We start from the raw sequence: 27,448 nt of genomic DNA, 5'->3' as shown, positions 1-27,448 counted from the left end.
TTGAGCCTCTCTCTGCTGAGGAATCCTTGGGGTGCCTGCAGGATTCCTCCCATATAGTACTTCACATACGGCTCAAATGAGGGCTATCATGTCATCTCTTATGTTAAATATTAGTAAAACTTGCAATGTTTCTGATTGTTTTAAAAAGTATACATAAATGGTCTCATGTTTCCTTCCCATGCTTCAATGTATTGTTTTACATAATTATTGGGGGGCATATAGCCAACATTGTAAACAGCTGATCTAGAGAACAAGATAGTAAGCTTAAATTTCCATTGTAAATTTTGAATTCTCTAGGAGTGAAAGGAGGGTACTCTCTAGGGTTTTTACATTTTTTTCTTTTCTTTTCCTTTTTGAGACAGGGTCTTTCTCTGTTGCCGGGCTGTAGTGCAATGGTGCAATCAAACCTCACCGCAGCCTTGACATCCCAGGCTCAAGCAATCCTCCCACCTTAGCCTCCCTAGTAGCTGGGACCACATGGGTACATGACCATGCCCAGCTAATTAAAACAAATTTGTTTTGTAGAAATGGGGCCATACCTGGCTAATTTTTTTTTTTTTTTGTAGAGATGAGGTCTCCCTATGTTGCCCAGTCTGGTCTCAAACTCCTGGGCTCAAGAGATCTTCCCACCTCAGCCTCCCAAAGTGCTGAGATTACAGGCATGAGCCACTGTGCCTGGCCACCGCCTGGCCAAATTTTTTATTTTCTATTTCAAGAGGTGGTAAGAAGTAATGATTGATTTGAAGGCAGCAAACGCTTGACCTCAAGTGATCCGCCCACCTTGGCTTCCCAAACTGCTGGGATTACAGGCATGAGCCACCGTGCCTGGCCAAGATCTTAGCATATATTATTATCACATCTGAGAAAAATGCTGACCTTTCCTTCAGAAGACGTCACTTATACAAGCAATCAGACAGTTGAGAAGAAGTAGAAAGACATGTGAAGTACATCTAATCTCAAATGACTAATTTCCACAATTTCACTTCTGGGTATATACCCAAATGATCTGAAAACCAGGACTCAGACATTTGTCCACCCATGTTACAGCAGCATTACTCACAATAGGCAAAAGGTGGAAGCACCCTAAGCATCCATTGATGGATGAATGGAGAAATAAAGTGTTGGTACAGCCATTCAATAGAATATCATGCAGCTTTCAAAAAAGAAGGGAATGCTAACACATGCTTCAACACGGATGGACCTTGAAGACATCATGCTAAACAAAACAAGTCAGTCACAAAACGACAAATACTACATGATTCCACTTATATGGGCCACCTAGGGTAGTCAAATTCATAGAGATAGGAAGTAGAATGGAGGCTGCCAAGGGCTGGAGGGAAGGAGAAATGAGGGATTATTGTTTAAGGAATATGGAGTTTTAGTTTGGGAAGATGAAAAAAGTTCTGCAGATGGATGATGGTGATGGCTACTCAATAATGTGAATGTCCTGAATGCCACCAAACTGGACATTTAAAAATGGCTGAAATGATAATAAAAAAGAACACAAATTTCCATTCCTGTAACACTCCTAAGATCCTACCAGAACTGAGACTCCCAGAATTCCCGTGTGTTATTAGGCAGCAGAGAAGGGGTAAGCAGCTAACCAGATCATTGTCACCCCTGTGGAGGATGCCCAGCTGAAGCTTGGGTAGATCTTAACCAAAGCTATTCCAAAGCCCACTTCAATACCGACAGAATCATTCCCTTGATGTTAAAAGGCCTGAGTCCCAGAGCTACCATGGGTTCTGAAATTAGCTGGTCTGTCATTTTTGTTATAGTTTTTACTGAAGCCACAATTCAGCCGCTTCTTTTTTTTCTGAGACAGAGTCTCACTGTTGTCGGCTCGGGCTGGAGTGCAATGGCACAATCTTGTCTCACTGCAACCTCCACCTCCTGGGTTCCAGCAATTCTCCTGCCTCAGCCTCCTGAGTAGTTGAGATTACAGGTGCCTGCCACCACGCTTGGCTAATTTTTGTATTTTTAATAGAGATGGGGTTTCACCATGTTGGCCAGGCTAGTAACTCCTCACCTCAGGTGATCCACCTGCCTCAGCCTCCCAAAGTGGTAGGATTCAGGCGTGAGCCACGGCACCCGGCCAATTCAGCAGCTTCTTCATTGCCATATTTCTCAATATGCTGACATAACAAGTTCACAGAGGAAGTCATTTAATGAGAGCTGGAGGTTTAACCTTAAGTTTCACTCATTGTGGCCCTGAATAAATACGACCTTACCCTATGCCTATGTTCCCAAGCCACGTAGATTTTGAAAGGCTGTTAAACTTAAGAGCTCAAAATCTAATTTCGAATGCAATACAGCAAAGATCTTTTGAGATGAAGTTAAACTATCAGGCAGAATGGGCAGAATGACCCAGCTATCAACAGGAAGGACAGGAACAGGGGGAAATAAACAGAGGGCAGATCTGGGCATTTCACGCTGAGTACCACTATGGGCAAATATTGGTAGCTAAATGAGAAAGTGAGAAATAAAATATTCTCAGGAAGGCTAAGAATGAGGAAAAGAGCTTAAAAAAGAAAGAGCAGAAGAAACTACTATTTATCGCGTGATCACTGTTTGGAGGCATTGTACCAGGTGTTGTGTATACATTAGTTGACCTGAGCTTCCAAACAACCTATGAGGGATTTATAATACAGACGACATCATCAGCAATGTCAAGTACCTTGTCCAAGGACAAGCCCATACTCCTCTATTGAGTTATGCTGGTGCTGAGGAATAGAATTAAGGCAGGAATGTAACAGGTGTTGAGGTTGCCTCAGTATTCCATGGGTAGGGCTGGGCCAAGGGAGAGAAAGTCCAGGCACAGCATTCAAGAAAAGCACCCCTTCCCATTTGTTTTGTGGGAATGGGAGCTTGTGGGAGTTTCCAGCCCCTGGTAGCGCTTGTGGCAGCCATCTGTCTGTCAGTGACCCATGCTCTGCTTCCTGGAGAGAGGCAGATACAGTAGCATATGCAAAACTCTTTTGTGGGGGTGTTTCTCTAGCACACTTCCAAGATTTCTGTGAAAAGCTAAAAGGCTGTTGGCTTGAACAAATGCGTTAATTGGACTTGTGGTACCATTAAACAAGTAATAAGATGGTGGATTTTTAGTCACACTCCTTCTTTTAGAAGCAGACGTGACAGGCATCTCCTGTCTCTGGGTAAAGTTTGAGCAAATATTTTTCTTCGTAAAGCCAATCCTAAAGGGCAGCCCTTATTATTAATGTATGAAGACAGGCTACAATGCTATTTCTGTTTGATGCTTACAAAAATAATCCATAAATCTTTAAATGAATATTTTGGTGAGATTTTCTAACACAATATTTTTCAGCATTCTGATATCACTACTGAAAGACTGTACCCATAAAAGGTCAAAATCTTATCATCAAACTTCTTGAATGAAGTTCTATACTTCCCTGAAAATTGGGAGAGACTCTCTTGGACAGAGGAGCAGGACCTGAGGCCTAAGGACAGAGTTCTCAATGACAGAAGATGTGTGGCTGTCTTATTGTGGTCCAAAGCTTGGGTAAAGTATACAGATCTTTCAAAATCCTTTCAGAACCACAGCTAGTAGAATTTTTTCAGGCTTAAAATAGTTAAAAATTTCAATAATGAGCTATAGATAGAAAGAGATGTTGTTAGAAGTGGCATGTATCCCTCGGGTGTCAGGATAATGACTTTATCATTTTCCTTTCAGGAAGTTTCTCATATAAAGACAGTCTATATTTACTGATCTACTTATACCATTTGTCACCACCTTTTGGAGGTTCTATAATATAATAATTCTGATAATACTCTCCTCACCTTATCTTTTAACTACATCAGGCTTCATAATACCTCATCTTTGCCATACACTGTGTGTTTTAGCAGAATGGGGGGTCCCAAAGAGATAGAGAATACACATGTATTGGAAAAGAAAAACAATAAAAAAGAAGAAGGGAAGACCGCAGTCGCAATTAAAATGCAGTAGGCCTTACTGCACATCCCAATGCTAGTTAATACAGACATTTCCAATAACTTTAATCTTTTAAGTGGTGATTGTTAAAAAATAAAAAAAGAAAAGAAATCAAGTTTCCGTTTCTTAAAAGACAAGAGAGAAGGAAATGACTTGTCATATCTGGCTGGTTTGGAAATATAAAATCCAATTCTGAAGAAGCAGAGATAAGAAAAGTGTGGTGAAGTGCCATCAGCTTAGCAAACACTAAATAATGAACAATGCAGAGACTGTCCGGCATGATAAAATACTCTATTAGAGGGACTGTTTTTAAATTAGTGATAATTGTGGCACATCCACAGTGAAAGGTTATTGAATTTTTATCTGTAGCAAGAAGCTTTTGACAGGCTTGCTGAAAAGTCACCTACAAATAGTACCTTCTTTAGATGAATTTGACCAAAAGGGTTTTCCAGCATGTAACATCTTTCTGACATTTACAGGATTTTTGCTTCCTTGAAGAATCTGATCAGATATTCTTGGCTTCTATAAAGACACTTAGGTTTTTCATCAGTCTTACAGAAAAGTCCTCATTACTCTTCCTTTCATAAAAATTGGATTAAGATGTTGGTTAAGAACTCTAGTTAAATCCACCTAGGATTCAACGACCAGAGCTCAAAGATGTTAGTACACAGAATTAACTGCTATTAATAAGGAACACTGTGCCTTAGAGACCTATACCTGATCTATCTCTGTACCCATATGAAGAAGGAAATCTTTTATTGTATAATTTACAATATTTAATATAAATCACAGTATTGAATTTAAGATAATAAGAGAACCTCTCCCTGAATGCATGACTACCAAATTTGGTTCTAAAAAAGGTCCTTTGGGGGCAAGAGGTGCAGCTTTTACATCTCAGCTTCTGAAACAGAGTAAAATAATGTTAAGCTCACTTTTTCCCACTCCTCCTTTTAAAGTGTATTATTCAATACCATTTATACTAGGCACACAGCATTGCATTCGCCTTGCTGCTGTAGCTTTGGGAGATGGCTGAACAACAGCATTGCCTCCGTGGGGAAACAAAGGCACGCTGGTTTGATGTGCTTGTAACTCTGTCACTAGTAATTCGTAATAGGTGATTATGTTGTTTTTCCAGACACTCTGGTCTGCACTCTGAGAACAGACAGATGTGGTCTAGATTTTTGTCATTGACTGATTTTGACCTTGGGCAACTGCCAAACTTCTGCATTTCATGATCATGCCTTGTAAAACTGAGAATATAAAGGCTGATCTGTCAACTACAGCTTGAGGCAGGGATAAGAGATTAAGAATGAGTGGTTATAAAGGTTCTTGAAAGTCTGAAGTGTAATCTGAATGTTGGGTCCATTATCATTACCATAGTATCCTTTGGGGCTGTTACACACATATGATTCGCACATCTCGCCTCTTTGCTACATTTTCCTGGCTGTCTGGAAAATGTCTTTAAGTACTATTCATTAATAAGGAAGCTTTTGAAAAAAAGCACATCCAGTTTACATTTAGAACATTTTTCTAAAATCAATCCCACCAAGTAATGAAGAGTTCTTCCATGTCACTTCGGCCAGCCCTCCATCTTCTTTCGGATTTCCCTGTCAGGATTTGTCTCCCTCACCCACTGCATTTTGTAGATCTAAACTTAGTTTCAAGGGTGAAGAATGGAAAGACACATTCTTTCTCTGGTGAGGAGTTCATTAAGTCATGATTTCACACTGGTTCCTGGGCTTATCTCAGGTTTTAAAGCACCCAAGTGTCTAAGGGTTTTTCTAGATAAGAGGCCAGATTGAATAGCACAATCAACGCCTTCAGGTACAATCTTCCACTGCTCCTCATTGGAACGCGTGGTTCTGCGTGGCAACCAAATTAGTTCACTCAGATGTCTTGTTCAAGTCACTCTGCTACAGCAGCTGCTCCTCCTCTCTGCTGTGCTGGGTGTCGGCTCAGGCTCCGGTGATTCTGCATTTCCACCATCTTCTCTGTCTGGCTTTGCAATTTAAGTATGCCATTTTAGAGCCTTCTCTTGCTTTCTAACTCCTTCTGTCTCTCCTCTTTCCCAGAGACTTTTTCATTTATGTTTCTTCTTGTTGTTTCCATTTTATAGTTTTGCTTGAAGATACAATCATTCAGCTGGCAGCTCCCAGCCACCACACTTAAGCATCCATGATATTATCATATTTTAATAAAATATTTCCCTTATGGATACAAATGTTGGCATTTCCAAAGAAACAGCCACATAATTTTTTATGGGCAAGTACTTAGAACTCCATAATTACATTGAAATGCCCACAGCACTAGCCTCCTGTGGCTCCACTGTTGATAATCACCTCCTTATGGAGGGAGGTGGGGTAATGCTTTCTAATCAGCACAGGACAATGAACTCTACTAACGACCAGCTGATTGACAGAGGGAATTGTGGTTGGATTTGGCATGTTTTTCAATAATAGCTGAGCCTTGTTTTCATAGTTTTGAAGAACAAAACATGCCTGTTTCAAATTCAACCCTGGCTTCTCAGATGAGCACCTGTAGGCCCTCAGATGCAGGCCCATTCTCAGACACACTTCCATGACCTCGAAACATTTTGGGAGCTCTGGTGAGTGACAGCCATGATTTACTGGAAATGATTTAGGAGCACACATATTAACAGTTTTGAAAGCAACCACACAACTTGAGATAAAAGAAAAGCCTGAAGGGGCAGGAGGAAGGGGAAGATCCAGTACAATGAATGAGAGCTCCAGGGATAAGATTCACGGTAGGAAGTCCAGAAACCCCATAGTGAGCCCCACTGTGTATCACACACTGCTAAGAACTTCAAGTTCATCAGATCATTTAATAGTTAGAGCAACCCAATGAGTATGTATCATTATTTCTATTTAACAGGTGAGAAGACCTATTTAGCTCGGACACGCCAAATAGTTTCCCCCTGGTTATACACTAGCTTGCCTGATTTGTCCTTAAGTTCATCAGACTTCAAAGTCAAATGTGTGCTATATGTCTCCTAGACTAAGGGAGAAGAATGACAAAGATTCTATGAATTAATACGAAAACAAGGCTATGTGAGGAGAGTCAAAAGTAACGACGATTGGGGAGCCAAGGGAGGACACTCGATGACAGGAAAGGGAAAACAAGAGAGTAGATATGTTTTAAAAAGGGGGTAACTCTTGTGTATCAGCAATTTAAAATGTGCTTAAAGCCAAGGAACATGGGGAACCCCACTGGGGTCAGTCTGAAGCTTGCATGATAAACAGAAGGAGACAGAGAGGTCTAGATAGTATTCCTTAGAAAATAAAAGAATAAGCAGCATCTCCATTCCTAGTAACAACGTGGGTTTCAGAAGAGGGCAAAAAATAATCAGGTGAACACGCTAAGCACAGGGGCTTTCCACACAATTCTTTCTTCATTATGATAAATTTCAATGAGTTTGTAAATATAAGCAGAGTACAATTAAGACTGAAAATGAACAAAACTGGATCATCATACAATTATCAGTTGGTGCTTTTGTTCCTACAAAACATTAGTTGAGACATTGAGCACAACATGGAAATATATTTGGACATGATTTTTAAAAGAGAGAAAGGCGCAACAGAAGTACAAGTAATGTTAATTAGATAAGGCCAAAATATATTTAGAGTCAGGCAGGGGGTGGGAAGCTCATGAACAAAATACAATACCAATGGTAAATTAATTTTCTTAGTCAATAGCATGATCATGAAATCAACCAATGGCAATGAATTTGGAAGGTATCATCAATAAAAGAAGAACGACAGAAATGAAGCCACAATATGAGAGTCAGCTTAGGAAAATGACAACTACTAAGACTGAAAAACGATGAAGGGCATGGAAAGTCTAACCACAGAAAGGTAATTAGAGAAACTAAACATGTTAGGTAGGCTGAGGAGGAGCTGTCTGATAACAGTCAACAAATATTTGAAACTTGTAAATACTGAAGCGGGAGAGGAATTACCACGCATAGAGTTCTAATTAAAAAGAATCAGATGAAATTATGACAAGGGAAACTCCGGCTTAATGGTCTGACAAAAGCAAACCTGAAACATGACAGATTCCCATGAGATCTTGGGTAGGGAAATTTTTATTCTCATTTGTGCCAAGGCAGAAAAACAAACAGCTGGGGGATTTACATTTTATTTTTCATTTACTATTAAGGCACAAAGAGTCCACGATAGTGAACTCTAGCATGAGAATATTCACATTCTATCTCATAGAAAATATTGAGTCACCATAGGGAATGCATAAAAAACATGCTGGAATATTGCACAACTGTGCACTTGGGGGATGGGGGTGGACTGACACCTAGCTTTTTCCATTTATTTTCAATGATATAATTTCAATGACATATCTGCATTCATTCCATTGGTTCGGCAATTGCAGCCTTTTGTGCTGAGAGACACAGATTCCTTGTGCCCTTCTCATTTAGCTGGCTTGAAAAGTATAAGAGGAACATTTTTGTTTTTAATCAGATTTGGGTGACAGTTTAGCTAACAACTGCTAAGCAAGGCTGTGGTTCCGACTCTGGCATGGACACAAAGTACTGTATCTCCATGCCTACTGTTCTTGTCTGTAAAATGGGAAATCACATTAATCTCAAGCTCCAGAGGATAGAAGAACTGGCAAAATAATTACAAAGCATTTCCCAAATATAGAGAGTGACAGAAATTGAAGAAGAAATTTTTAGGGGCTCTCAATCAGTGGTTCTCAACCTTGGCTGTTTGTTAAAATTGCCTGGGGATATGTTAAAAAGCACAGGTATTTCCAATGCGATGAGACTGAAAACCGCTCCTTTACAACACAGGTTCTCTGCCTCTGATTTGATTGGTCTGGGGTGTAGCCTGTTGCCCATGTCATACCTAGGAACAATTACATCAAAATCTCTGCATCAGTATTTTTACAGCTCTCTAACTGATTATAACTGATGTGCAGCTCGGTATGGGGTATCCTATTCTAAAAGGACTTATCTCAGGAAGTGAGTTCCACTTGTGAATGGGTTTTGAGTCAACATTGCACGTTACAGTTTAATTAAAATGGGTTAAAATAAGACTTTATTTTTAGTGAAGAAATTTAAACTCTTTTAATGTCAGCATGGTTTTGTTTGAAATTAATATGGTTGTATACATTTACTAAGGGATGTTTAGCACATGTAGTAACCAAAAAGTAGCTATAGGCCTTAGTCAAGCGGCTCAGGGTATTAAAAAACAGCTCCTCCCACAGAGTCTTTCGGACCCACAAGATTATAATTCATTTATCAACTGCATAATTGTTTAAGGTAGACAACCATTTTTCTTAGCAAGTATTCAACTCATCCAAACATTGGGCTTATAATAAGATGCTTCTATCATGTTAAAAAAATAGCCACTAGAAAGATAAGCAATTTGTAGTTGGAAAGTGGAGAGTCAATCCAAAATTTGGAAGGAACTGCCTAGAGAGGACTACACAAATTGGAGGCACAAAATCAATCCCAGACATCATCAGTAATAAGTTACATTGATGATATCCACCCTTGATGTGATTTCATGAGAATGGTACCTCGCTGCTGTAGTTTTCCTTTTGAAAACCCGCAAGCCCAGTCTAATCAGGAAAAGACACCAGATATACCCAGATTGAAGAAGATTCTACAAATACCCAACCAGAATTCCTATAAACTCTCGAGGTCATAAAAAACAAGGAAAGTCTAGGAAACTGTCACAGTCTAAATGAGCCTAAGGAGACATCACTATGTGATAACTGTGATACGGGAAAACTGCGGTATAAATGTGATATATCCTGGATGAGATCCTAGAACAGAAAAAGAAGATCAGGGAAAAACTAAGAAAATCCGAACTAAGTATAGACTTTCATTAATAATAATGTATCAATATTGATTCATTACTTGTAACATATGTATCATACTAATATATTAACAATAGGGGAAACTGGATGAGAGAGATAAGGAGATTATCTGTAATATCTTTGCAACTTTACACTAAATCTAAAAATATTATACAACAAAACTTTTCTCATAAATCAATCCCAGGAGCCCCACCATGGATATATTGACATTATTCCATGAATTGGGGTGTGTTATAAAATTGAAGCTAGAATCTTTGAGAACTGTGAGAAAGGCACAATGACTGGAAAGGGGTCAGTATAGCAGCAGCCAAGCCCGAAACAGGCAGAAAGGGAAACCATGCTTATTTTATATTGGTTGACTTAAACATTTCTAAAAATCACTAAATGAATCAAATAATCAAATAACCAAATTGCAAAATAAGTCATCTGATGGTATGCAAATTTGCCAATAATATGAAATTAAGTTCCCGCAATAGTGGAATATCTGCCCTGAGCCTGATGGTGCTGGGAGAAATAAAGTATTCTAAACAAATTACAGAAATATAGCATCGGGCAGTGTCGCCCAGAAGTTGTTTCATGGACAAAAAGCCCTGTGAGATACGCTGGGACAACAGAATTTCACTGAAAAGTAAGTTTAAGAAACATTACACTGCTGTAATTATCTGTTTAATATAGTAAAGGTTTTAGAGGTTTTCTGGTATTGAATTATATTTAATGTACTTTAATATTTTCCAAGTCTATTTGATCACAAAACCTTTTCCCTTTAGCGTTAGTTAACATCAATAGGAGAAATTTTGATAATGCGGAGCCAAAAACATCAACCTTCATCAGGAGGGTACATGTGATCTGAGGCTGGACAATTAAAGTAGTTCACCATGTTTTGATAGAACTAGGTAGGCATTTCAAGTATCTTTCAAAGGCTAAGTATATGGACTGGCATTATTTTTAACCTTTATCAGTGACCTCAGTGATGATCTACAGCACTGGCCAACAGAACTTTCTGTGATGATGAAAATGTTCTATACCTATACTGTCCAATATAACAGCCACTGAGCATTTGAGACATGGCTAGTATGACAGAGGAGCTACAATTTTAACTTTAATTAATTTAAATTTAAATAGCCACACAAGGCTAGTGGCTAATGTATAGGGCGATGCAATATCTAGAATATATTACGTGGCATGATAACAAGACAGATGGAGTTTCTAACTTAGAAAATACTTGCAAAGCAAAAATAGAGAGTGGCAAATTACAGAAATGTTTTATTGCAACTAAGATGAAATTCAAGAGGGGTTTGTACAATAATTCCATATATTTAGGTGTAGAAATTCTGTTTAGGCACAAGAAAATGATCAGAAATGATCACAACTTGCTTGTAAGCATTAAAGTGCTTCCATTAAAATAAAATATGCCCACTCTGCTGGAATGGTTTAATAGGAATATGGCATGAACGGTCCAATTAGTGGCTCTGACATAGTAGAAAGAAAATTAAACTGGGAATCTGAAGACCTGCTCCATCTCAGTTTGGCACAGACAGGTGATATAGCCACCCTGAGACCTTAATTTCCTCATATGCAAAATGACTGAGTTAGGCCAGATGATTTCTAAGATGCCTAACAATAATTTACCTGTAAGAAGTAAGTATATAAATAATTGTATAACCAATACTTCAATTTACAAACCAATTCTGGCAACCAAAATTATGAGATTTATTTGCCCAAAAAATTAGAAGAATGTTTAACTCTGTGGTTGCTCAGACTGAAAAAGACTAGGGTGTGGTTTTTCTTACTCTTATTATTCATGTATGTGGACTTAGCAAGAACTTCAGCAATGGGGACTCAGAGAGCTGGAGTGGGTAAGCCTGGTGTCAAAGATCCTACCCTAAGCCCCACATTCACAAAAGCCAACAGCCAAATCATCGTCCAAGAGAGTGAACTTGTGCCTGATTGGGGCTCCTAATCCTACTAGGTTTGCGTGTCCTTGACTCACAGACTGTAATTGTCACAGGCCCAAAAATCTTTAAAATCCAGAGATAGGGAAGTACAAGGCCACGGAAATATTTTTGGATGCATTACAATATTTTATAGAGAAAACATTCATTAACAGTAATTATTTAATTTCTGAAGAGAGTACAAAAGAAGAATGAGGCACAGGGGCTTCACTTAAAAAAAAAATGACTTCCTGGATGGTAAGGAGTAGAATATATAATCAAGGAGGTTGTAGAATCTCTAATCCCAGAGATTTTTACAGAATCCAAGATAGAGAGAAAGGCCTCCCTAAGGAAGCCATGGAGACAAAATAAGCCCTTGAGCCTCCTTCAAATTCTGTGTAGTCTATTTTTAAAAACAATCCATCTTTAAAACAAAAGGATAAGATGAAAAAGAAAATCACTAATGTTAAACTGAAAAATAGTCTAACAATTTTTGTGTAGGTCATATTTTTGTTCTGAGAATTTTCTTAATGATAACAATTTTGGAGTCTTTATTTAGGGATCTTACAAACAGCAGGCATTACAAAGAGCCAGCATTATTTGTGCCTTTATTATAAGGTTGAAATTGTGATTAATGCAGGAAAACATGTAGAAACTTAGATCCTGAATGCCCAAGGCTAAATATGCTCCTGCTCACCTTCCTTGCACTGAAAGCACATCTGTTAAAGCAGGTCCTGAATGTAAGGGTCTTCTAGGGGTAGGGATGGGAGGCGAGACGGGGGTGGGGTGTGGGGGAAAGAGAGAGAGAGAGAGCAGGTGTGTAAGCATGCCTGGGATCTGACGATATTTTGGGAACCTCTGGATCCAGCCACTCTTGAAGTCCTTTGATTTATCAGTTGTATGAGTCAATGCATTCTTTTTCCTTCAGTTAAGTCTGTGACTTTCAACTGAAAGAATCTTAAGTAGAAACTGTGTTGGAAAGACTGAGGGGAGAATACCAGGGTAGACGGAAGAGGGAAGTGTAGACTGTGTGGTACTGCAAATGCAAGAGTGGTACCTTTGGTGTGGTCAGGAGCTAGATACAACCAGGAGACACTTTTATGTCTAAAGGAGATAGAGAAACATTTAGGCAAATACTAAAAGAGATGAACAAATTACCCTAGGAAAAAAAAAAATCAGTTTTAACCTCCTGAACAATGTATAGCCAGCCATGCTCTGCCACTAAAATGTAGAACTTTTTTCTCTACTTTCTTCTAAATGTAATACCTGACATGAAATGTTCAGGTGGATGAGAATCCTACTGTCCTATCTGAAGAGATATTCTACTACGAAAATAATTTTCGGCTGGGCGTGGTGGCTCATGCCTGTAATCTCAGCACTTTGGGAGGCTGAGGCGGGTGGATCACGAGATCAGGAGTTTGAGACCAGCCTGGCCAATGTGGTGAAACCCCGCCTCTACTAAAAATACAAAAAATTAGCCGGCTGTGGTGGTGGGCGCCTGTAATCCTAGCTACTTGGGAGGCTGAGGCAGGAGAATCGCTTGAACCCGGGAGGCAGAGGTTGCAGTGAGCTGAGATTGTGCCACTGCATGAATCCATCTCAAAAAAAAAAAAAAAAGAGAAAAAGAAAGAAAATAATTTTCTGCAAACTTTTCCCACCCTATCACAGTAACAGCTTCTTAAGCTTAATAAAACATGGCCTTTACCGTACCAAATAGTTAACAGAATGTGGAACAAGAAATAAACTGAAGATCTTCTTATCTTGATTTCTTCCCATCCTGCTGAGCATTTTCCTCATGTTCTGTAGTCTCCAGACTTGGAAACACTTTTGTTGCAGTAATCATTTGGTTCACTTTTCAAAAAAATTAATAAAAAGCTGTCCCCTTGTTCCCTTTCTAGAGTCACACTGACATAGGGCAATCAAAGTAAGCCATTATCAAAGAATCCCCTGCTTTGTTCAAATTATAAACATCAATGGGCATCTCTCCTGGGAATTCAAAGAGCACATAAGTGGGGGTGAGCTGGGCTTGCTGTTAGTAGGATAAACCAGGCTTGCTTGATGCTTTGTTTTAGCAAAGACACCATAAGTAGTGATTACAGTTCACTTGGGTTTTGCACTGATCCTCAAAATGCTGACAGTTACTTAAATCACTCAATGGGTGGAATAATCACCCTGCAAGGAACTGAGAGGGTACGACTTATATTATAAAATGGAACTGAGCACATGAGGCAAAGGATTAACAGGCATGGTAGATGAGATCTTTGTCAGAATAACAGAGATGATTATAGGCATGAATTAGACATCAACTTTACTGGGTACTTTCAGTGACATGAACACAACAGCTAAATTGTGCAATTACAAAGTTTAGCATAACTCAGAATGCATCTTTCTCCTTTTGAAAACAGTTGATGCCAGGTTAGCCTGTGTGAATCACTCAGTGGCTTGCTACAGAGGTTATGTACTATCTTGCTTTGTGAAGCACTTTTAGAATGGGCAGAATAGAAATCTAGAATGCTATGTCATTAGAAATAAGAGATTGTAGCATTAAATATTAGATGCTAATGACATGCTAAATGAGAGCACCCCTTTCAAACATTACTAAATAAACTACCTAAGCAGCTCTGCATTTGCAAGTCAAAGAAAACTAGGAAAAGAGGCAAGTGGCCCCTTTTTTAGAGCTGCTCATTTTGTAATTAGCAAAGAAAAAATTAGTTCTTTCTGACTTTTTCTAGAGGGGAGAAGGGAGCAGAGTGGGTTTGGGAGATAAAATGGATAATTTAAACTGCTGCTTGTAATAGAACTGCCTGATATTATGGGATTATAAAGTTAAAGGGGCCTTTATGGATACCTCCTTATGTAGAATCTCCTCAAAAGTAATACTGTGCCCAAACTATCCTTAACTGGTAGACACATTTTCTATTCTTATAGATTTCTGAGAATAAACTTGTATAATTTTATCATCAGATAAAAAGCAGTCTTTTAGAGTTGGGCATGGTGGTGCATGCTTGTAGTCCCAGCTACTTGGGAGGCTGAAATGGGAGGACCACCTAAAGCCAGAAGTTCAAGACTAGCCTGGGTTATACAGCAAGACTGTCTCAAAAATAAGTAGTATTTTCAATAAAAGACATAAGAATAAAGGTATAAATATACAGTAATATTTTAAGGAGATTTCTGGTGCAGATTCTATGATCTCCCTCTGAAGACCACTGCTTCAGTCCCTTCTTCCCACCTGGCATTGGCCCTTGGGATAGGCAGAGAATCAGCATGAGGCCATACAAATAGAGAGCATTCAAGGGGCTCCTTAGACTCTTAGAGGATAAGGGAATAATTTACTCTGTGAATTTAATCCACACCTTTCCATCTCTAGGCTGGAAACGTGGTTAATCAAGTAATAATACCGTCTCAAATGACAGTGATTAAAAAATCTCACTCTGACGTGCACAGTCCAAATAATGTGTTTTCTTTCTAATAACTGTCTAATAGCCCTAATATTACATTCAGAGGTGATTTTGCTTCCTTCTCCTTCCTGCTGTTTTTTTTTTTTTTTTTTTTTTTTTTTTTTTTTTTGCTTTTTCCTATCATGTTTCTACCTCTCCATTCATACCTCTACATCTGTCTTTTGGGCTGGACGTGGTTGCTCATGCCTGTAATCCCAGCATTTTGGGAGGCCGAGGCAGGTGGATTGCTTGAGCCCAGGAGTTTGAGACCAGGTGTGGTGGTGCACACTTGTAATCCCAGCTACTCAGGAGGCTGAAGCTTGAGAATCACTTGAACCCAGGAGGCAGAGGTTGCTGTGAGCTGAGATTGTGCCACTGCACTCCAGCCTGGGCAACAAAGTGAGACTGTCTCAACAAATAAATAATAAATCTGCCTTTTCCTTTATGCCTTCTTCATATCATATTTTCTTTGTCTCTGTTTTAACTGTGTCATACGTACTCCTCAAATAATGCTTTAAATATAATTTTATAGTTATTAAAGTTTACGTGCCCTAAAGTTTTCAAATTATTTTTCTCTAAGTCATTGGTCCTTCATAGGAAAAGAGGTTCCCCTTAATTTCATGTTCTGTTCCTTAATTTCCTTGAAATCTGTAATTGCTATCTCTTAGCCATCTTTTTTCCAGAATAATTGTCTTCATTGACTCTATTTTTTAGCACCTTAATCACTTCTATGACTGTAATAAAAAGATTAGCTTTATGGCCGGGCGTGGTGGCTCACGCCTGTAATCCCAGCACTTTGGGAGGCAGAGGCGGGTGGATCATGAGGTCAGGAGATTGAGACCATCCTGGCTAACACAGTGAAACCCCATCTCTACTAAAAATACCAAAAATTAGCCGGGCGTGGTGGCGGGCGCCTGTAGTCCCAGCTACTCAGAAGGCTGAGGCAGGAGAATGGCGTGAACCCGGGAGGCGGAGCTTGCAGTGAGCGGAGACTGCGCCACTGCACTCCAGCCTGGGCGACACAGAGAGACTCCGTCTCAAAAAAAAAAAAAAAAAAAAAAAAAAAAAAAGATTAGCTTTGTCAGGTAAAATGAGAATGTCAGCCGTGCATACAGCCCTGAGCTCTGAGACAGTTTTTGGCCTTGAGAAGTTGTTGTAAGGAGGAAAAAAGGTATTGCTTTCTGCTCTTGAGACATAGTGGCTCAATCCTAGATGAATTTATGTTTCTAAGGCTATGCTAATATCAAGCTACGTTAACATGGGCCTTTCCTGGCTTCCCACATTCCACACAGGGAAACCAAGATTAGTCCCTTTCCCAGAATCACAAAGTACGAGAGGTGGAACACAAGCAGAATTCTAACCAGGATCTTCTAACAACTTGGGACACACCCCCATATGGTGACCAGTGTACACTCCCATCTTTCAATGAACACATTCAGTCTAGTTCCTCAACTGTCCCCACAACAGCTTCCTACCAGATACTTACTCTGGGATGTCGAAAGATTGGAGAAAGCTGACTTTGTTCGACTTGCCAACCATTCCAGGCTTTCATGCATGTTGGCCAAGGCTTTGAGATCACTGACGTCACGAAGGATGTCTTGTGGAGGGATTAATTTATCACCCAGGTTCCCAATAAGAACTTCAGACTCCTTGCCAAAAGCTGCCCTGAAAAGCAAATCGGAAACACACTTCATATATACAGCATGGAAAAGGAAGGACCGGGCAACACTGTTTTAGGCACACCTAGCACAAGGACTGACATGACCACTATTTTACAGCGTGCTCTTTTTCCTAGGTTTAACTTTGTGAGACAACTATCACATGCCGGCTTAACATGATTCTGGTAGGGGAAAAAGTTCTTGGAAGAAGAAATAAATGACTCCAATGATTGTGCCTTCAACAGGGACCAGTATGGGCCTGATCTGTACAGTGATGGTTCCTGGGGATGGCGTCTATACTGCTCTCCCGTAGGTGTTTTCCTTGCCTCTTCTCATGCTATAGAAGTTGATAAACAGCTTAGGGTGTTAAATATGTACATGGCTTAAAGTTTATTGTAGTGAAAATAAAATAACCAAGTTAATCTGGCACCTAGAAAATATTGAATAATGTTCAAAAGCAAAGAAGACCCAGCCTCTTTAAAAGAGGAGGCTACAACTGAGATGGATGACAGGCTTCATTTATTCATTTACTTAGTTGTTCTAAAAAGGATCCAACACCCATAAAGTATAAGTATTAAGGCATTTAGCATTTGGAAAAAGAAACCAATTAAAAACATCAATGCTGGGATCCTTTTAGTGACTGGAAAAATATAATCTAGTGGGTTTCACGCAGAGCCCAATATCTTCAAAATGTTTTGCAGGGGGCAGGGCGGGGTTGAAAAATCAAGTTACAGGGGGTTACAAAGGATGAAGCTGGAAGGGACCTGAGATCATATAGCTCAGCCACTGTGGAGATGAAGAACTGGAGGCTCCAACAGTTAACTGTTCTGCCTACATGACACATGAGTGGCAAAGCTAGGACTCAGGCTTCCTAATTTCCACAGCTCTCTTTCCTTTTAAAAAGGAAGAGGGCTAAAATTAAAAAAGATGACTGAGGGCCGGGCGCGGTGGCTCAAGCCTGTAATCTTAGCACTTTGGGAGGCTGAGGCGGGCAGATTGCCTGAGCTCAGGAGTTCGAGACCAGCCTGGGCAACAACAGTGAAACCCCGTCTCTACTAAAATACAAAAAATTAGCTGGGCATGCCGGCGTGCACCTGTAGTCCCAGGCTGAGGCAGAATCACTTGAACCCGGGAGGCAGAGGTTGCAATGAGCCGAGATCGTGCCACTGCACTCCAGCCTGGGCAACAGAGCATGAGACTCTGTCTCCAAAAAAAAAAAAAAAAAAAAAAAAAGATGACTGAGAATGTTAGGGAAAAAAAAAATCAAGAAAGTTACACACAGGTGGGTAAGCAGAGCTGATGCTGGAGGAGGTTGAAATAGGCACCTGGAGAGTTTTCTGTAAGACCTGAGGCTTTTAAAATCTAACACACCTTAAGTGAGAAGAAGCAAGGGCTTAATTTAACTAGAACAAGCCAAATTAAGTTTCGAGCATGCAGTGATTAATAAAAATTGTTGACACACAGTCAGAAAGATGCTTAATTGACACATAGGCGTTTAGTGCCCAGCACCATAGCAGATGCCCAATGTTGAAAGAAACAACTGCTGTGAATCAAATCGTTATCTAAAATGTTTATGCTACCAAGTAGTGAGTCACGACTAGCCTCCTTATTTTAGCCAAGGGTTATCTTTTTTAAAGGAAACGTCACAGTTGATGTTGAGGCAATGAAGAGCAGTGAACCAAGCACATGGAATGTGGGTGTGCACTAATCTGATCTAAGGGGCTTGGAAAAGGTCTTGGGGTGGGGCCCTGAATTCTGCATTTCTAACTGATTTCCAGGTGATGCCCAGGCTGCTTGTCTAAAAAGTGTTTTCCCTGAGTGGCAAGGGTGGGACACAGACTTCAAAGTAAGATAAACCCAGGTTTGAATACTGAATCTGCCACTTGCTTGTTGTGTGACACTGCTTAACTCCAAGCATTATTATCTAGAGGTAAAAGAACTGACCTGATATGAAGTAATGTAAGGATTAAATGTGATTTTTAAAGCTTTTCATTGGGAAAATTTCAATAATTATGAAAGTAGAAAGAAGAGTATAACAACCCCCCATGTAACTGTCTTCCAGCTTCAACTATTAGCAACTCAGGGAAGTTTTATTCCATTTATCCTTATTTACACCTCCCCATCACCACTTTAGAATATTTTAAAGCAAATCATTCAGGGGATGCTTTTAAGTGCATAACACAGTGCAAACAGTTTTTACTTGGTAAAAACTATTGTTGTTATTATTATTCTTAGATCTGTTGAGATGGCCAGTTTATTTAGTGAGATGATGAATGAATTTAAGTAGATAAGAGTGAGCAGGAGGAAATATGTTACATATCAAGGGCTAGTTTTACAAATACCAACCACAGCGTCTTACAGCCCAGACTTTCATCAGAATTTTCAAGATGTTAATTATTGTGACAGAAACCATTAGCTGCCTATCCAGTATCCATTATCCCATGCGTTCTTGGTAAAAGTACCCTGATGTTGTTGGGGTCAGCAATGTGCCCAACTTAAGATGAAACAAAACAAAAAACCCCACTAAATTTTCCTGCCCTTCTTGCAGATGTGGTGGCCAGTGAGATGTAAACTGAAATCAGTAGATCGGCTTCAAGGAAGCTCTCTTAAGCAATCTTAGTTGGCAGACACCTCTTTTGCCTTCTCTCTTAATGGAATGAAGCCACGGCAACTGGGCTGCAGTAGCTCTTCTCAAACATCAGGTGACCTTGAGTATGCAAGCCAGTGCTGAGCATAATGGTTAGCCCAAAGATGGTGGGGCAATGGTGCACTGATGCCATCATGGAGCAACAGTGCAGTCATAGACAATAAAAATGCTTTTGAGCTTCATGTCATAGCAGAGAAAAATGAAACCCTACTTAAGCCACTGCTATTTCAAGTTTCTGTTAGTAGCTGCTAAATGCAATTTCTAGCTGACTCATCTAATTAGCATATGAGATGTCATCCCAAGAAAACTTTCTCTGAATTTGGATAGCTCTAAAATCCACTTACTAGGAAAAGCAAAAACAATGTCTCCTCTGTGATTTGAGCCCAGAAGACATTTATAGTATTTCCCTTGGCTGTCACTCAGTCAGGTTGTAAATATTTAGTTTTCTTAATCTGCCCTTATATATCAACTCTTCGAGCCCCTTAATCATCTGTGATAGATAGAACACAGAAAATGCCTCTGAGCTGGGTGGTGAAAAAGCAACAGCGGGGGGCAAATGGCTTTGAAAACCAGGCTTGGAGCCATTTTTATGCATATTAGGTGTAGCCCCAGGTGGAATGTGACAATTAAGACAAATGTATTTATGTAAGAAGTCTAATCTGCTTGAGTGGGGATCTTGGGCCCTGGGCATGTCTGCCGTGTGCTGCCAGCGCTTGATGCCTATCCCATTTCCCTCTGGCTCACTGAGATTTGCTTAACCTCCTCAGACAGGAGAGCAATAGACTGAGAAAAATACAAACTGCCTCTTGTTGAATACATAGCAGACATCTCATTTGACAGGAATCCATAATCACCCCCTAACAACCTGAAAAGAGCACAGAAACCATGACACAGAGAATAAGTGATTGACAGCTATAACCATTTCACACAAAAAATCATTCCTTCGAGGATTTGTGTGTGTCAAAGAGATTGGTGGAAGGTTTTTATGTGTTAGAATAACCTTAAAGGGATGGTTTTAGCTGTTTGATTACAGATTTTTTTCCAAACCCTCTGATTGAATTATGATCTATCTATACTATGGAAAACCATGAAGTCATTAGGAATTATGTATATAAAAAACTTGGTAACATAGAAAAATATTTGGTATAGCTTATTTTTCATTATGATATGCAATTGTGTAAAATAAACTTATACAACTATAGGTACTGTATGATATTAAGAAAATAAATAAATATATGAGCCGAAAAAAGGTTGGATATCTATATGCCAAAATGTCAACTGCAGAAATGTATCATGCTTTGTGCTTTTCTATACTGTCCATATGTTCTCCAAAAAACAACTTCACGTTTTAGTGAAGAGAAAAACGGAACATCTCACCACATATGAGAGAACTTTCAAATGGGCATGCCAGGAATCCCAGCACATAAAACTGGAGGACATGGGTATTAGTTACTTGTGCCAAGGTGGGAAGCAATGGGCACACTGGCCTGAAGCTGGTCTGGACTGGTGGCTCCAGGCTTGCAGAAGACACAGTCACTTGTCCCCTGCAGAAGACCTCACAGCCAGAATGGCTGCTGCCTGGCAACTGGACAGTATTATTTCCGCTTTCTAGGACTGAATTTTTACGTACCCTTCATCTTCTGCTTATTATGGTAACACATTATTTAATGAAGACACTATGTATTTTTGAGTGAAACAGGCAGCAAATTAATATTGTCTTCAGAAGGTGAAGTAACAGAAACTCAGAGGTAACAGGCACTCAGCAATTGCTCAAAGATGATCTGACACAGCCAGGAGCAGAAATCAGAACTCAAAACTTGAGTGTTTTGGGTACTGGATCCCATCTGGGGACTTGCCTTCCAAATCAGTTGGCCAACAGGCTCACATAGAAGCCTATGAAACTAAAGAAGAATGTTAAACCTGTTAAGCTTAATTTTTACCACACAATTATTTATAATCTTTAAAGAGCTCTGACAAGAATTCATTTAAGATAATTTTGCCAGGAGTGTTAAACCTATTTAACTTAACTTTACCACACAATTACAATCTTTAAAAAGGTCTACCTGACAAGAATTCATTTAAGGAAATTTTGCCAAAGATGCTCAAAATTGTCTCCATTTAGTCTTTAAAGAATTCTGTTATCTACTGAAAGGAAAGCAAAAAAGAAAAAAAAAATCTGCGTTTTCAACAGACCTGATGCAATTATGAATGAAACATCACAAATGGTTTCAGGGATTGGTCTGCAGACCTGTGCTGTATCTGATCACATTTTATTTATTCTCTCTCTCTCTCTCTCCTGGCCCTGTTCCCCAAATCTTTCATCACCACTTCCTATTGCTGAGCCCAGACCTGAGATAACTGCCCTAAGAGCCTAGGAAATGCTGCCTGCAAAGTCAGTTCCCCTGTGATAAAGAACAGAGCAGGTGAAAAGCCAGGACAGACTCAAATGACCATGCCTATTGACAACAGTGGTAATTGGTTACAAGGCCGCAACATAAAACTAATACATATGGTAATGATATGGGTACATAAGAGAATGTCTTCCTTCTTAGGAAATGCATGCTAAAGAGTTTAAGAATAAAGGCCATTATGTCTGTGGCCTACTTTTGAATGGTTTGGCAAGGAAGTGTGTGTATATATTTGGAGAGAGCATAGAGTGAGTATAGCAAGATGTCAGTGGTCAGGAAATCTCAGTCAGTATATGGTACATATGCATTCACTGCACTGTTAACTTTTCTGTGGGTGTACTATTTTTCAAATTTCTAAAATAACAAGAAAGAGTTAAGCTCAGGGAACAAATAAGAAGTGAGAAAAAGAATTTTTTGTTGGGCTTTTCAAAATCAATATCTCTCCTACTCCTGTCCAAAATAGTTTCTAAGATGGTGAACTCCTGGGAATCACTTCCTACACAGATCCCTTGACAGTGCTCTTTAAGTTTCTTCCCAGCGTGCCGTTTCTGGAAATGAAGGTTTTATACAAAATATAACATGTACGATGAGAAGTTAATGCACCAATTACAAACTTAAGCAATATTACGAAAGCAATCAGAATCCCTGCAAACTGTCTCTGCCATTTTAATTTCAGATCTGGAGAGAGAAAATTTAGAATGACAGTTACATTTTGACATGTTCAATCCAGGAACGCATAAATGCATAGTTTCTTCTGTCAGTCTATCTTTCTGTCCTTGTGTAAGTATTTTGGAGTGGTTTATGTGTTGTGTTCTTAAGGCTGAGCACAGAAAAACTATTATGCATAATTTAGCCTCTTCTAGAAGAAGCAAGGTTAGAGTTACCAAGGCTATGGCAGAGGCAAAAGTCTAGAGAGTAAATTGCAGACACCATTCTGCTAAGGCAGCTTTGCCACCATGCAGACTCCCAGTCTAAAAGAAAGACATAAACACACCATTCTTATGGAGGCTGGGTTGGTAGCAAAACACCAGGATTAGAACAGCTTCTCCAATTAGAGGCCAAGATCTTAATCACAGGTCAAGGTATGTGATAAGTTCAAATGCATTAGTATTAGAGATTTATTATGTTTTGAAAACACCTGTTCCTATTTGACTCAGCTCTATATAATGTGTATGAGAAGAAATTCTTTAAAATTTCTCTATAATTATACTTTTAGTTTAAGTTACAGTTTTTCTTTCCTAGCAGCATAAATTTTGTTCTTTTGCCTATATTATTAACAATATATTCTATATATTAAATAGTTAACTTTTTTATTTCTGAGTAATTTTCAATTGCCAATATAAAACTGCAGCTCAGAATTTGGGCAAACAATTAAGTCTTTGTACTTCATATTCCGAGATTCCTCCTACACTATCCTTTCTCTTATTTGAATCCATTACTTATATATCAAGTAGCACATGAATACAGACATACATTCATTCAACAAGTATTTATTGAGCCACTATTGGGTGACTCATTTGATGCCTGTCATTAAACACTTAAATTCTAGAACAATAAAACTGGCTAGGCACTCTGGTCATTAACTTTATGCCTTTGATATCAGTGTTGAATCCTGAGTTTATCTAAGAACTTGAACCTTTCAAAAGCAATTACAGGCAGCTTTTGGTTGTATGACAATGTTTTTCTGGAAACCTCACTGGAAAATAGTAATTATCAAATAATTGACCAAATTTTCTTTTAAAACAGCTTTACAATTGAAGGTTGTGTTTCTGAGACATCAAATAAATGACGAATGTTTGAAAAAAAAATGCCATGAATGTAAACTAGAACCTGAAGTAGTAACTAAAAATAGTACAATTATATTCAAAGTTCCACAAAATGGGTAGAAATATACTAGGTGATTACACAAGGGGTTCCAACCTACTCTGAAGCATAAATATCTGGCTTAAAAACATAGCTTTACTGGATGTTAAATAAGACCTAATAAGCTAGTTAAAACAAATAAATATACATAAACACATACATACACACACAAACATCACTTAAGAAAAATATAGCCAATAAGTTGGAGACTCACAGGTTGTCGTTTACAGAGGAAGAGCTGGAGGTGCAGAGGAGGAGGGGATACACGGGGAGTTAGTGGCACAGGGGGCAGGAACCCAAGGCTCAGTCTCAGGGTTTCTCCACGTTTTGTATCCCCGTTTTTGGTACCAAGCAGAAGAGTACACTGATATATCAGTGGGTAAAGACAATGAAAAAATTCCATGAAAATTGATACTAGAAACTAAACAAAAAGCTAACTGCAAAGCAGCATGTTACTTTGATGCTGACAGCACCAGCTCAGAGTTATGATATGTAGACTTGGAACACAATTGCATGGAAATGCTCTATGAGTTTGGAAAAAGAATGCATCTTTCTTTAGCTAAGACACTCAAATAAGCTTGGCCACTAACTTTGCTTCATAGATATTGTCAAGCAACACTAGGTATAAACAATTAGGTTCATGTTTTTTCTTTAGGTGCTAGGACTTCTGTAGGTATGCAGTTTTTCTGCCAGGAGTCACTATATAATATGCATGATACAGTGCATAATTATAACAATAACTTTCCATAAAGAATTCCTGAACTTCAAAATAGATTACCAGATGATAGGAGTAAAATAACCAATAATCACTTATAAGTTGAACACATTATAACTCTGGTTTTTCCACTACTGAGAATGAGTATAGGTTTAAAAGCCATACTTTACATAGCACTGAACTCCTTCCCCTGAGTATACCAGCTTATTGATTATCCTAGTTATATCTCAAATTGCCATATGATTTCCACTTGAAGAATCAAAATCTTTTCAGAGCAGAGACATTAAACAATTGACCTCAGGCAAAAGCAATGAGGTATCAGGTAAGGTTTCTCTTCTCTTGGAACAGAGAAGAGAAGGGATGAGGAATGAGCAGGGGAGGGGGTTTTAGGAGGAAGGAAGAGAGAGATGTGAACCTTGGCAGGGGCAAAATGAGATACACACTGACACAAAGAAGGGAGCAGTAGACACGGGACTACTTGAGGGTGAAGGGTAGGAGGAGGGTTAGAATCAAAACACTACCCATCAGGTACTATGTTTCTTAACTGGGTGACAAAATATTCTGTATGCTAAATCCCCATGACACACAATTTACCCATGTAACAAACCTGCATACATGCCCCTGAATCTAAAATAAAAGTTGGAAAGTAAAAAAAAAAAGAGATACTATAAAGAAGAGTAAATGCTTTGTGTAAAATTGGCAAAAAAGTGAAAATGGCTTAAGATGATCCATTTTTTTTTCTGGGATAGAAGTGTTAGAACGACAGTGTATTTGGGAGCGGCAGGTAACTATCAGAGCAGTCACACGGTTTGAGGATGTGTGGAGAGTTGTTTTTAAAGCAAATAACAATTCTAAACCAAAGGAATAATTACCCATGGTTAAATAACCTACACTAATCAGTAGTGACCCTACTGTCCTACCACTCCCCAGTCTGTCTTGTGCCCCAGAAACAACCACATATAACTGTCTAAAAAGGTACTACTGTAACCGGGCATGGTGGCTCATGCCCATAATCCCAGCACGTTGGGAGGCCAAGGCAGATGGATCACGAGGTCAGGAGTTCAAGACCAGCCTGGCCAATATGGTGAAACCCCATCTCTACTAAAAATACAAAAATTAGCCGGGCGTGGTGGTGCGTGCCTATACTCCCAGCTACTTGGGAGACTGAGGCAGAAGAATCGCTTGAACCCGGGAGGCAGAGGTTGCAGTGAGCTGAGATCGTGCCACTGCACTCCAGCCTGGGTGACAGATGGAGACTCCGTCTCAAAAAAAAAAAAAAAAAAAAGGTACTACTGTTTCTAAATTCTTCCAGTGATTTTTCACCATCTCTCTAAAGAATCTGTTGAAATGGCTACTTGTTGATGTTAATTTCAGACATTGTCTTCTGACCTCTTGCTTGATGGATGGGTGAGGACCCCCTCCCCTGAGCTCCAATTCCATCCCCTTCCTCTTTCTAATGCTTTTTAGTTCTTTGGCCTCTTCTGTGTAGGTTTATCCATATTTTTCCCGCCAGCAGTAGCACTCACCACACTATTAAGGGTCTGCTTACTGGTTTGACTCACCCGCAGACTGTGAGTGAGGGGAGCAGGGTGGAGCGTGGAGTGGGAGGAGGGTTTCTGGGAGGAGATGCTGGAGGAGTTGATACCTAAGCTGAATCTTGATGGCAAAGGTGAGTATGAAAGAGGATGGTGAACTAGGAAGCGGAAACAATTCAACAGGGAGAGAAAGACAGATGTGAGGAGGCAAATGGTCCTTCATCCCCTGGCAGGGAATTTCAGCTTGCAGCAGAGAACAGGCATCAGCACAGACAGAGTGGGGCCAAGCTTACAGAAGGCACAGGCTTTCGGCAGTGCTACTAGAGCGTCTCACCGCTTGCCCTTGTCTTGGGAACACTTCTGCCTGCAACCTACCCAGGCTTGATCACAGGCATCCTGCCCACCACCACAATGGCACAGGTGACCACTGCCAGCCTGACTTTCTCAAGGGCTAAGTGGGACTACCTTGGAAGAATTGCATTTTTTTTCTTTTATTAGGCCTCAAATGAAAGAGGAATGGTATTAAATGTCCATCTTAATGGAAAAAAATTAAATAATTACATCTAAAATTAAATAAAAAATGAAATTTAGAAAACAAATTAGTGACACTTTAATGATACTAAGAGATAATTATAATTCTCAAATAATTGTCCAAATACACTAGCATTAATGTGACGTATAGAGGAGATTTTAAATTTTGTTTTTTTCCATTTACTGCCACTCTTATGCTAACAAGAATAGTATCATTTTCATATAATAACAAAATGCCTAATTCAATCATCTTGAACTTTAATTGATATGTTTGCAGCTGAGTCTCCAGTTAATGACCTGTCTTTTTTGTTTAGTTTTGAGATTTAAGTCAGCTTCTCATCCAGACTTGCCTGGTAGCATCCTATATCCATCTATGACCTTCATCTCATTTAACTACAGCAAAGAAAATATTTTAGTAAAGCATTTTTTACTCTTGCACTTATTTAATATATTCATGTTTTCTAATTTATCTTTCCTTTTATAATTATATTTTAAAAGTTATATTAAGCATCCAGAGATAATGAAATAAATGTCTCCAATTTATGAACATAAATATGAACACTTTGTTCAAGATAGCTAAAGTCTTTTTTTCCTGCTTCGCCCCTTTCATTTACTCCTTCAAACTTATCTGAAGATTCTTCAATAGCTATAGTTAGCTGGAACCTTTTAACAGCTGTTGCTTATATTACGTTGAGAACCTTTCAAATTTCCAACAGGAACTTTTCTGAAAATCATTTATGCTCTGCTTTGTTCATATAATTTCCACATCTAAACACATTCCTAGCCCTGCTAGATTTCTGCTTCTCTTGGAATTGTTTAATCTGAATTGGATGAAAAAATTGAAGAGTATAAAGACCTACTAAGGACAAAAACAAAACAAACTAGTTAATGATGGTGCTGAGGACCAGAATGTAGGCC

The 27,448-nt window shown here is 39.2% G+C and overlaps 1 protein-coding gene across 2 annotated transcripts in view; it reads right to left on the bottom strand.

The window, feature by feature from the left end:
- EXOC4 (exocyst complex component 4) overlaps positions 1–27,448 on the bottom strand; it is an 821,125-nt gene that overhangs the window by 111,381 nt on the left and 682,296 nt on the right. For both annotated transcript variants that reach the window (XM_003261356.1, XM_030825691.1), the window contains one exon: positions 16,660–16,838. In XM_003261356.1, the coding sequence (XP_003261404.1) occupies positions 16,660–16,838 (179 nt within the window). The remainder of the gene's footprint in view (positions 1–16,659; positions 16,839–27,448) is intronic.

Source organism: Nomascus leucogenys, chromosome 13, assembly GCF_006542625.1.
Source record: "Nomascus leucogenys isolate Asia chromosome 13, Asia_NLE_v1, whole genome shotgun sequence".
NCBI classification, from domain to species: domain Eukaryota; kingdom Metazoa; phylum Chordata; class Mammalia; order Primates; family Hylobatidae; genus Nomascus; species Nomascus leucogenys.
The sequence above is the reverse complement of the archived record's forward strand: the minus strand, read 5'-3'. Positions and strand labels throughout refer to the sequence as shown.